The sequence below is a fragment of the Crocuta crocuta genome, unplaced genomic scaffold (assembly GCF_008692635.1).
Source record: "Crocuta crocuta isolate KB4526 unplaced genomic scaffold, BGI_CrCroc_1.0 scaffold279, whole genome shotgun sequence".
Taxonomy (NCBI): domain Eukaryota; kingdom Metazoa; phylum Chordata; class Mammalia; order Carnivora; family Hyaenidae; genus Crocuta; species Crocuta crocuta.
The window spans coordinates 6,362,096-6,374,789 of record NW_027551570.1 but is presented as its reverse complement, the minus strand read 5'-3'; the positions used below and the strand labels follow the sequence as shown (position 1 = coordinate 6,374,789).

Here is a 12,694-nt window from a genome sequence, read left to right as displayed (position 1 = left end):
TGATGGATTTGGCACCAGAGACCTGGATTCAAATGCCAGCTCTGCCACTTTTTAGCTGTATGACCTTGGCAAGTTAATCACTTTAAGCCATGTACAAAAATACTTGCTTTAATGGAATTGTTGTAAAGGTTAAATGAATCGTGTATGTAAAATACTTTAGCATGATGCCTATCACATGGTTATTATTTAGTAATTAGCTACTCTCAGTGTTAGCCTTATAGAGAAGAGTTTGTCAAGAGCCATGGTAAGGATCTGTACCTTCCTAGGTTCCTTTGAATTGAATCAGTTTGTATTGTAGTTAATGGCTCCATTTTATTTAAACTGAATTTCTTGAATATAATATTGTTAAATTAAACTTTTAAATTATATTCTTAAAGTAAACATAAACGAATTTCTTTTCTGTTTTCAATTCTGTATTTATATTTTTAACTGAGGAGGATGATGACATTAACTGGATTCATGGTTAAGTTTAAAGAGCTAGATTTGAGCAGAGCATTTTAGGATGATACAAGAATAGCTATGATCATTATCCCTCTCCAAAAAAAATATTTCTAGGAAATTTAATTTTGTTTTTGTGTTATTTTTAAAGATTAATTTTGTTAGTAGTAGTAGTATTTAATTTTTATTATTTCCTCAGTGATAGATGGGGCAAGCTACCATTATCACCTAAACAAAAAGCTACATTTTCCAAATGGGTACGACCAGAAGACCTCACCAACAATCCTACAATGATTTATACTGTGTCCAGTTTTAGCATAAAGCAGGTAAATATTTTATATGATTTTATATGAAAGCTAACATTTTAAAGTAATTTAAATGTAGATTTGGGTTTTTTCTTAGTTTTTAATATATATTGAGGTACATGAGTATAATTGGAAAAACTATTCTGCACACTTTGACTTAGACATACTTAAGTGTTTTGAGCAGTTATGGATTTTTGTATAGACCCTGTTTATCAGTATGTTCAATATCAGAAAGTTGAGGATCTGAACATCACCTTTATTTAGAGAATATATATTTTTTTTAAATGGGAGGGATTAGGCTTATTTAAAACACTTCAGTGGAAGAACAACAATATGGCTTTATCGCAAGCTTTATTAATAAGTTTTGCTTTGACGTACAGATGTCTTCCAGTTGGTATAAAAACAGTGGTCCTAAAATACTATGATTCAAGAATCTTTTCATGTGTATATTCACTTTATTGGTCATATTATAATAAACCATCTTTTTAAAAGATATCTTGAAATTATTAAAAATGTGTGGATTTGGTGAAGTATGCTTTTATCCATGTAAGAAATACATGGATATGAATGTATGTATTCTAAATTAACTTTATAGAACTACTTTACTCAGTTTTTCTAGGATTTGTTTGAAGAAAATTTGTATGTGTTGGCAGCATGACCTTTCTATTTATTATTTTAGTATTCAAGCAACAGTTAGGATACTCTGTATAAAAAGTTGGTGCTCAGGTGCAGTGCTTAAATAATGTTGAAATTACATGAATGAACGAACTGATATATTAATAAATTCTTATTAACAGACAATAGTATCAGATTGTTCCTTTGTGGCATCACTGGCTATCAGTGCAGCTTATGAAAGACGATTTAATAAGAAGTTGATTACCAGGTAAAATTTTGTATTTGTCCCTTTAGCCCTTTTCATGTAATTGTCTCTTAACTAGAAATTAATAGCTTAGGTCTTATCTGCATAGAAAGTGAAGAAGGCATATCACTTAGAATATGTGACCCTGTATGTTAAGCAGATGATTTGTGAATGTGGAAAGATTTCCTAAAATAGTCTAAGAACCTATGCACATATGTTAAAATATATATATTTATATATAAAAGTATATTTTGAAGTAAAGAAAATGGAAAATTGGTAAATAAAATCATATAATTATACTGTATGGTATTCACTAGCCACATGTGGATATTGAACACTTGAAATGGGCTAGTCTGAATCAAAATGGATTGCTAAGTGTAAAATGCAGCAGATTTTTGAAAACTAAGCACAAAAAAATCTCAAAGTTTTATAGTGATAACACGTTGAAATAGTATCTTGAATAAGTTCAGTTAAATAAAATATATTAAAATCTCACCTTTTAATTTCCTCCTGAAAAATATAAAATATTTCTGTTGGCTAGAACTGCTTTAGAATGTACTGAAATGTTACTGAAATACTTTTTCTCTCAATTTTTAAAAGTTTTACTAGCTTAAAATCATTCTTTGTAAAAATTAAGCATTATAATTTTTTCATACAACTTGTCCTGAGTGGTTTTTGTGTAAGTCCTGAAATTACAAAGATGAATTAAATACAGATCTTAGTTTCAAGCTATTTACCATCTTGGATAAATAGATCATATAAATAATTAATATGTAGTGTAAAATAAAATTGATACTGATACAAGTGTCTTACTGGATAATTTTGTGTAACTTTATCTCTGTCAGAGTTGTAGTGAAGTAGTTCTGGTTAATTGAAATGGTCTCTTTTCAATCAATCAGTGGTAGACAGTTATTTTAACTGACTTAAAATATATCCACTTAGTAGAAAATTTATTACAGTATATAATTAAAAGCTTAGTATTTTTCAGAGTATTGTGAAATTTATTCCCTGTTGTATGATCTCATAAGATACTTTCTTTGTATTAAATATGCATGAAATTCTTTTTCTAAGCCATAAATATTGAAAATATTCTCGTTTGTTTTTATAAAATTGCTAAGACCTATGTCTAAATAAAACATAATATCCTGCTTAGTAGTTTATATTGAATATTAATTTGGTATTTCAATATTTATTTTCCTTACAAAAGCATAATTTACCCTCAGAATAAGGATGGTGAGCCAGAATACAATCCATGTGGAAAGTATATGGTAAAACTTCACCTCAATGGTGTCCCAAGAAAGGTGAATAATGTCTCTCCCCACCCTAACCCCTTCTCTTCCCCTTCCCCACCTTTGAATATTGGGTAGAATCATTAAGAAATGTTACTTGTGTAAACATTTAAAAAGATTTTGAGTTTGGTGTTATGCATATTACTACCAATAACATCATATGTTAATATAAAAATCAAGAAAGTAATTCTAAAAATGGTTCTGGGAAATTTATGGAAAGTTTCAGAAAGTAATAGTGAGCTAATGATTACTATGCTTAAACTTTAATCTGATAGTTCTTAATTGATTAAAAAAGAAAAGGAAATGAGAAAAACTAAATCTCTTAAGTCACAAGAGTTTATATGTGTTATCATAACTTCAGATCTAAGAGGCCTTTAAGATTATGTTTTCCTTTGTGAAATATATACACAGTTTTAAATTACACTACTTGCTTCAGGAACTGTGAACCTGTTGTGATGGCCTGGCATTGTTGTGTTTCTCTAGCTAGAGCTGTGGATCAACATTAGCATTACCTGGGAACTTAGGAGAATTGCAGAATTTTAGGCCTCACCTTGAACCTACTAAATGAGAATCTGCATTTAAACAGTCCTTTCAGTCTGAGAAGCTGAGTTGTTCAGTGGCTCAGTAATACTCACATTTTGGTGTGTATAGAATTATGTGCAGAGCTTGTTAAAACACAGGTTGTTGGGCCCCACCCCCAGAGTATAGGGTTCAGAAATTGTGGGTGGGGCCATAATTTGCATTTCTAACAAGTTCCTGGGTGACTCAGATGCTGCTTAGAACACCCTTTGAGAACTGCTGCTCTAGCTGATTACTTAAAAATCAAGCAAAATTATTGAGACTAGTTTTTCTGAACTGTAATCTTTAACCCCTTGTTTAAAGAATCTTTGAAAATGTAGTTGCATGATTCTCATATTAGTGTTAGATCAGAATTCTTCCTATCCTCGTTTCCCAAATCACTTTATAACGTGAACTAGAAACTCTTTGTGGTGATCTTTTCCCCTACTTAAATATATTTTTTAGCTATATTCTACTTTTACAACTGTACATGAGTCTTTTTGCAGGTTTAGGTTAAAATTACAGGTAGTAATATTGTTATTTACATTAATAGTGAAGCCCTTTTGTAATATTTTAGATATAATGTACATTTCTGGAATCTGTAATAAATTTGATGGTAGATCCATTTAACCAGTCAGTTCAAAGGTTATCACCTCACAGGGAGATTAGCCTGTAAAACTGAATAAAGACATATATGTATAACATTTTATAATTGATCAGATTCTAGAAATCTGAAACTGTCATTACTTTTATAATAGGCATATTGTGCCTTTTATTTCATCTGTATGAAAGGTATTTTTTTTCCTTGATAGGAAGGATTTTAAAATATTTTGTACCACCTAAGGAAATTAATGTTCTCTTTCTCCAGGTGATAATTGATGATCAGTTACCTGTTGATCATAAGGGAGAATTGCTCTGTTCTTATTCTAACAACAAAAGTGAATTATGGGTTTCTCTCATAGAAAAAGCATATATGAAGGTCATGGGAGGATATGATTTCCCAGGATCCAATTCAGTAAGTACCAGGAATGTACAGACACAGACTTATGCTATCCAGTAGGACTATTATGAGAGATTATAGAAGATGTGTTTGTTTAAAGGAAAATAAAACAATATCAACCCCTGAAAATTGTTGATCCAATTATCGTATTAAGGAAGTACTTATTTTCTTTCATAAGGATAGAGCATCGTAAAGACACAGTATTCAGGGAAGCCTAAACTGTATGTCTCCTGTCATGTTGGGATACAAAACCAGTTAGGTATAGTGTACCTTTCCAAGGAAGTCTCTCCAGATCAAAGGATGTGTCATATTGTCATCCTTACATGTATTTTTTTATTTGTAAATTCACATTCAGGTTTTTTGTTAATTTTTCCCAATCCTAACATTACTTAGCCTATAAAACAGTGTGTGTCAGTATCCTTTAGTTGTATGAGGTAAACTAGGCTTAGATTAGTCACATTAGTATAACTTTGAATTATGGCACTAACCAGCCTATAGCCCTAGAAACAGTATTTAAGCATTCTAAGCCTCTTTACTTATCTATAATATGAGAATAATACCCACCTCTCGGAGTTGTAAAGACTAAATGAAATAATGTATGCAAATCATCCATCGTTCATAGCTGGTTAGTATCCCTGCCTGGTACAGGCCTCCTTCACTCTCTGGTTCTTATAATATTAGGCAGAGAATGTATAAGTGATAGACATATGCAGTAGGATGTTAAAATATTTTCTCAGCCTACATACTCAGTTGTTGTGTCCTTCAAATATTTTCAGTTTAGGTTTCTAATTCAGTGCCTTTTAATTTAGCCAGTGCAGCCTAGAGAATGAGAATATATGTAAAACATTAGAAAAGTGACTCTCATAGGACTCCCTAAATGGCGAATGACAATCACCATCATTATTAAAACAGCTTTTTCCTGTTACATGTTTTGATTTTTCATCATATTTACTAGTAAAACAATTCTTGCATTCAGGGACAGCAACAGAGATTATAAGGAATAGTAAACTTGTGCTTAAATCCAGGTAGGAATTTGAGTTAAATAAGAAATTTATTAGTAGTAGAAAACAGCTTACTACCCTCTGATTTATTCTGTCAAAATAATATATCAAATTAGTGGGATTTAATAGCTACACTTGAGATTTATTTAAGAGTTTGATAACAATACAGACAGTCCTGAAAATGTGTTTATGTTACAGAATATTGATCTTCATGCACTGACCGGGTGGATACCAGAGAGGATTGCTATGCATTCAGATAGCCAAACTTTTAGTAAGGATAATTCTTTCAGAATGCTTTATCAAAGGTAAACATTTTTTCTCGCTCTTTTTTTTTTTTGGTAGTAAAAGAGGCTATTTTAAAACTTCTTGCCTTATTTATAGAAGAGATTGCAGAGGAAGCATTATTATTTAGAGAAATTGTGATTTTATTTATTTTGTTTTTGGTTTGTTTAAGTAATCTTGACACCCAGCATGGGGCTGGGAATCAACAACCCTGAGATCAAGCGTCACATGCTCCACCAACAGCCAGCTAGGCACCCTGGGGAATTGTGTTTCTAAAATAGAGTTCACTTTATGTACTTGCTGCAGCCAGCCCTCAGTCATTCTCACTGATGGTCACAAGTAATCTAGATTATAAATAATCCCAAAACATTTGAATCTGGAATATGTCATATGGACAACTTGTTTTGTACTTCCTAAGTACCTACAGTTGAGGAAAGGTGGAAGAAGAAAAGTCTGAGAATATATAAAGAGGAAGATAGCTTAAGCCTTAAAAGAATAATCCACATGTAGGCACTGGAAAATTGTCTGTACAATAATACACATTCATTAGTGAAACAAGAAAACTTCAGAGATCTGACAAAATGTATTTCACATCTTCAACTTTATTTGTAAATCATTTGAAAATTTAGCATTTACTGTCCTTCACTGATAAGTTTCTACCCGATGACTGACTAAAACTGGGGGAGGGTGGGGCAGTAAGATAATTTATCTGATACATTGTGAGATAGAAGTGTACTTATTCTTTGAAGGGTGTCAGGAATAGTCCATTTTACAAAAGATTTCAAATTTGTGGAAATTTTCATGTAAACCTTTAGACCAAAAGAAAGATAGTGTGATCCGAGGTTACAGAAATGTTTTCTTTAATTACTTGTCTGTCGGGGTCATTCCAGATTTCACAAAGGGGACGTCCTCATCACCGCATCCACTGGAATGATGACTGAAGCTGAAGGAGAGAAGTGGGGTCTGGTTCCCACACACGCATATGCTGTTTTGGATATTAGAGAGTTCAAGGTTTTGCTTTACATTTTTCTCTCTTTTACTTGATAGTAAGACATTGCAAGAATCCCAAATAGCATAATAGACTTTAGAATACTGACAAGTCAAGGTTTAGATGAAGTTTAAAAATGATTCCACCTGTATTACATTAAATAATTTGACCTCACCATTGGAAATTATTAAATCAGAAGATGGAAAATGTAATGACAAGGACAGATATTGATGACAAAACAGAAATGCTATATGCCTCTTTTTATTTGTTGTTCATAAAAGTAAAGGGTTGTGGTACATACACAGCCCTCAAGTTTCTGGGCTGTCTGCTGGTGTTGGGGTCGGTCATAGTGTTAGGCTGTAGACATGGTAGACATTCATTAAATATTTATGAAAGGACAGAAAATAAGAGAGTATCTGTGAATGAGAAAGAAAAACATGCCATTTTTTGCATATGTTTCTCTTCCTAGCAGCCCTCACATATTTCAGACCCTTGCCCTGTGCTCAGGTGTTGGAATAGGTTGACTTCATTACTTCTCAGGTTATTGATTAGTTATTTTTAACTGAAAACTAGATCTGTGCTGTGGATTAGAAAATACAGAGATGATTACAGGAGGATTCATTTTCCCTGATGTTATATAGGACCTGAGCTATGCAGGTCACCGGAAAGTTTAACTAGCCGTGTGTTCTACTTCCTCTGCTTAAACTTAAAGATCAGGAAGTAGTTATCAATCAGCAATTGACAGTGTTCCACTGTGTATTAATTAGATTGATTTTCTTAGATGATACAGGGAATTCTATGAATTATGAAGATAGTAGGGACCTTTTGCAACATTGTTTTTCAGTTTATAGTCTTAGGGCTTTCTAAATCAGCCACTGTTGTATCCCTAACCATATTGTAAAGAATTGTGTATTCCTTTAAAAGTAGTATAAAACCTGATTACTTAAAGCAAAAAAAAAAGTATGTGAAATTGAATAAATTGAGAGCTATGTGTTTTAGAAATGTGATTTTCCACAAACATCAAAGTATTAGGAATAACAGGTGCTGTTATTTAGTACTATGTGTATGTTATTTTATTGTTAAAACATCCTGATAGGTGATAAATAGTGAGGTAATGGCAAGACAGGTTTAGATCATGAAAGTCAATATGGAAGTTAAGCTTGAATTTGAAGAGATTTTCTCTGAAGGTTGTATCATTTATAAGGCTGTTTGTTCTGATTGTTCAGAGGAAAGTAGACAAATAACATGTTTATGAGAGAATGAGGCATCTGTGGTTTGACCTGAAAACAGAACATTTAAAAAATTTACTGAAGGCCGGTAAAGAATTTCAAATAATAGTCTTTTAAAAAAAATCAGAAACATTATTCACATAGTATCCGTTCCACATGGCAGTTCTTCTGTAGAGATCAGGCTTCTAGAGCATGTGTAGGTGGAGTCAACTGTGGCCTCAAGACAAGGCTTCTTCATTCTGTTCTTAAGTGTGCTTTATGCTCGTGTCTTAATTCTGTGCAATCCCCGGTCACGTCACAAGCAGTATGACCCAGGTTGAGCAGACATCTCACCTTGTGGATTGACCCTGCTCTCCTTTTGCTTACGTGAACTCTTTGTTGTCAGTGTTGATCTTTATCTAAAGGCTTCTTCTTGTGTTAAAATTTATAGGGGTTTTCTCTAGTATCTTTGACTGGTTATATACTTGATTAGTTTCCTGGGTTCGTCATTTTCATGTTACTTTTGCTCTCTATATTTTGAGATCATTCCTTAGTTCTGACTTGTATTTGAAAATATTTCCAAGGGCTCCTGGGTGGCTCAGTCAGTTAAACATCCAACTCTTAGTCTCAGCTCAGGTCATGATCTCACGGTTCGTGAATCTGTCAGCACAGAGCCTGCTTGGAATTCTTTCTCCCTCTCTCTCTGCCCCTACCGCACTCGTATTTGTTCTTCCTCCCTCCCTCTCTCTCTCTCAAAATAAACTTTAAAAAAAAAAGTATTTCCAAAAATATTTCTCTCACTGATGCATTAATTTCTAGAACATCTGGAGTGGTGCTTTATGCTCATGCTTTATGCTTTAGACCTAATCTTAAAGCTACTGCCAATCTATCATTTCTGAGTTTCTTCACTAAGTAAGATTTTATTGACACTTGTGTGAAAGTGTTATCCTTTTTGTTTGAAAAATTTTTTTAATGTTTTTATTTAGTTTTGAGAGGAAGAGAAACAGCGAGTGGGGTGGGGCAGTGAGAGACAGGAAGACACAGAATTGGAAGTAGGCTCCAGGCTCTGAGCTAGTTGTCAGCACAGAGCCTGACACGGGGCTTGAACCCACCAACCGTGAGATGATGACCTGAGCCGAAGTCAGACGCTCAACCGACTGAGCCACCCAGGCGCCCTTCTTTTGTTTGAATTTTCTAAGATCTTCACTTTAGTCTAAGCAGTCCTTTGGGTCACTTTTGTCTCCTCCTCGAGGTGATGTTCCACAGTCTACTATGAAGATACATCTCAGTTTCAGGCGGCTGTCTCTAAATGCAGCAAATCTCACGAAGGGATTTCTGAATCCATCCATGTCTTTTCGTTTGATGCCACCTGGAAATAACTTTGAAATTGGGATGTTTCATCATAAACCAGATCCTTTTTTAGTCTAACATTTCTTCCCCTATTTAGGACCTCTGGCTTACAGGCTCTCTATCCAAACAAAATCTACAGCTTTATCTTAGTGTCTTTGAATGTCAGTGATTACTCGGACCTGCCCCAGAAAAGTTTAGTAGCAATCTCCTCTCCTTTATATTCCTTTTTTAAGATGTGTTAGAGTTCTGGGGCACTTGGGTCTCTCAGTTGGTGGAGCATCTGACTCTTGATTTCTGGCTTGGGTCATGATCTCATGGTTTATAGGATTGAGCCCTATGTCCGGCTCTGTACTACCTGCTTGGGACTCTCTCTCTCTTCCTTGCACTGGCCCTCACCCCCACTCGTGCACCTGTGTGCTCACTCACTCTCAAAAAAATAAACTTAAAAAAGTGATAGAGTTCTGAAATAAGGCACATTTCCTGCTTATGTAGAACTAGATTTAATGAAAAAAATAGTAATAAATTAGAGTTAAATATCTGTATGGCAAGGGCAAGAGTGGACAAGTGGTAAGAAGAGATTGAGAAAAGGAATGGAATTTGAAGTCTTCTGAGAGGAGTGAGTCTTATGTCCAGAAATCACATCTATCTCAGGGCATGATTTGCCACATAAAAATAGCACAGACAGGTGTTTTTCAAAAACCTCCTCCAAACAGTATGACTTTATTAGAAAATTAATACTATTCCATAATTTGACTACTTGAAATAAGACAAATACTCCTCTGGATTTATAGGCTCTTTTGATTTTCTGAGTCCATGTAATCAGTTCTGTAGACACACCCAGTATTTGTTGAGCACTTACCATAACTTTAACAATGTTCTATAAACTCAGTTGGAGACTTTTGAAAAGGACAATAGTGTTACCATTTCAGGGAGTTTATAGTCTCATTGGGGAGTCAAGGCTGGTACATTTGCTCAAGTAGGAAACAAGATACAATGGGAAATTAATTTGTTTTAAACTAATACAGAGTGTTAGCACTATGTTTAAAGAAGAGTTAGTGTGGCGCCTGGGTGGCTCAGTCGGTTGAGTGTCCGACTTCGGCTCAGGTCATGATCTCGCAGTTCGTGGGTTCGAGCCCCACGTCAGGCTCTGTGCTGACTGCCAGCTCCGAGCCTGGAGCCTGCTTCGGATTCTGTGTCTCCCTCTCTTTCTGACCCTCCCCTGCTCACGCTGTCTCTCTCTGTCTCTCAGAAATAAATTAAAAAACATTAAAAAAAAAAAAAAAAGAAAGAAAATTACTAATTGGTAAATATTTTGCATACATTACTTCATTTAATCCTCACAACAGTATTCTGGGAGACATTGTATTCATCGTTTTACGTGTGAGTAAACAAATACTCAAAGAGTAAATGACCCCCACCCAAGGTCCATAAAACTAATAGAGCTGGCGCCTGGTCCCATTTCATTCTGATCCAAAGTCCATGTTCTTTTCCTCTTCACTGTCTGTCTTCATTGAGAGATGGTACTGGAGGAAAAAGCTAAGGAGGACCTGACAGGATCTGAAGGAGGGTGGTCACAAGGGATCAGAGAGGGCCTTCCGGGGAAGAGAGACAGCATGGGTACATCCCTTTCGAGGTAAAACTGAATAAGGATTATTTGTGGGGATTTTGAGAGGAAAGAGCCAAAGATACACAAGGTATGAGTACTAGAAAATAAGATGGGGCCAGAGCAGAGTAGGCTTCAAAAGGATGGGAAACTCTTGATGCTCTAAGGCAGCATGGTCCAAAGGAACTTCCTACTGTGATGAAATGTTGTGTGTCTGGGCTGCGCATGAACTGCTAGCTGCACATGGTCCTTGAACAGTTGAAATGTGGCTTTTGTGACTAAGAAGCTGATTTTTTTACATTTAAAAAATTTTTGATTACCACCTGTGGTTAGTGACTACCATATGGACAGCAAAGCCCTCGGGAGTAGGTAGCCACTCACGGGTTTTGACCAGATGTGTGACCTAGTGAAAGTGTTGATTAAAAAATAATTCAAGTGGATTTGAAAGGAAAAGTTTTCAAAATGCATTCTCAGGAAATGCATGATATAACTAATAAAAATAGGGTAAAACTCTTTTGCAACTTTATCGTCTTTTTTTTTTTTTTTTTTTAATAGGGGCTACGATTTATCCAACTGAAAAATCCTTGGAGTCATTTACGTTGGAAAGGAAGATACAGTGAAAATGATGTAAAAAACTGGACCCCAGAGTTACAAAAATATTTAAACTTTGATCCTCGAACAGCTCAGAAGATAGACAATGGTAAGTATCTTTTTAATTTTAATACCATTTGATCTTTAAATAACATGCTTTCATAATATGAAAGGTATTTAAGTGAAGTAATTTATCATTAAGATATTTTATAGATTAACAGACATCTAATTTTCAGGAATATTTTGGATTTCATGGGATGATCTCTGCCAGTATTATGATGTCATTTATTTGAGTTGGAATCCAGGTCTTTTTAAAGAATCAACGTGTATTCACAGGTAACTTTTTTGCACATTTCAGAATATGCTTTATGGTAGTCTCTATTTGTTTCATGTATAAGGATTTATTTATTAAGCATTCATTTATATATTTTATATAATTTATGAAGACTAACATTCTTTTTGTCATGCCCACAGATAACTGCCATGTAATAGTTATTTTATGTATTTCTTGGTTATGCCAAAAAATTTTTAAACATTAAAACAAAATTCCTGATAATTTAGTTGTATTAGAGACACAAAACTTTTTAAAATAGTGTTATACTTTAGCTCAATGAGAAATTTAATTACTACTTTCTTTGTTGACTTTATCTTTTAGTACTTGGGATGCTAAGCAAGGACCCGTGAAAGATGCCTATAGCCTGGCCAACAACCCCCAGTACAAACTGGAGGTGCAGTGTCCACAAGGGGGCGCTGCAGTTTGGGTTTTGCTCAGTAGACACATAACAGACAAGGTACTGATCCCTATCCCATATGGAAACTTTTACAAATGTAATTAGACCAACATGAACAAGATATGTAATTTGGTCACCAGCCTGTTTCGTTCATATAAGTGTCTTGAAAATAGCATTGTATTAGATAAATATTTTTCTCTAAGGACATTTATATACTTAAGATCTTGTTCAGAAATCATCTTTGAAGAAAAATGGGAGTTAATGCTTTCAGTGAGGGTTTTGAGGTTGATTATATATGCTTTAGGTCTTAAGAGTATTAACATTAAGATACTCGGAAGGGGGGTTGGAAATGTTAAATCATTAGGCCTGATTCTGTAAAGGGTAACTACCATAATCTTAGTAGCCTCAGAGTCTTATTTAATACATTACTTTATACAGTGTGGTCATCATTGAAATGAATTTAATTCAGAAAAGATTTTTGTATAGCATTA

The 12,694-nt window shown here is 34.3% G+C and overlaps 1 protein-coding gene across 2 annotated transcripts in view; it reads left to right on the top strand.

Moving 5' to 3' along the window:
* Positions 1-12,694, top strand: part of CAPN7 (calpain 7) — a 42,010-nt gene that overhangs the window by 15,905 nt on the left and 13,411 nt on the right. The window contains exons 7-15 of one of the 2 annotated variants that reach the window (XM_077750911.1): positions 638-764; positions 1,541-1,626; positions 2,810-2,903; positions 4,318-4,464; positions 5,649-5,755; positions 6,623-6,743; positions 11,437-11,581; positions 11,709-11,808; positions 12,128-12,263. In XM_077750911.1, coding sequence (XP_077607037.1) covers positions 638-764; positions 1,541-1,626; positions 2,810-2,903; positions 4,318-4,464; positions 5,649-5,755; positions 6,623-6,743; positions 11,437-11,581; positions 11,709-11,808; positions 12,128-12,263 — 1,063 coding nt within the window. The remainder of the gene's footprint in view (positions 1-637; positions 765-1,540; positions 1,627-2,809; positions 2,904-4,317; positions 4,465-5,648; positions 5,756-6,622; positions 6,744-11,436; positions 11,582-11,708; positions 11,809-12,127; positions 12,264-12,694) is intronic. The other variant, XM_077750912.1, reaches the window with a different exon arrangement.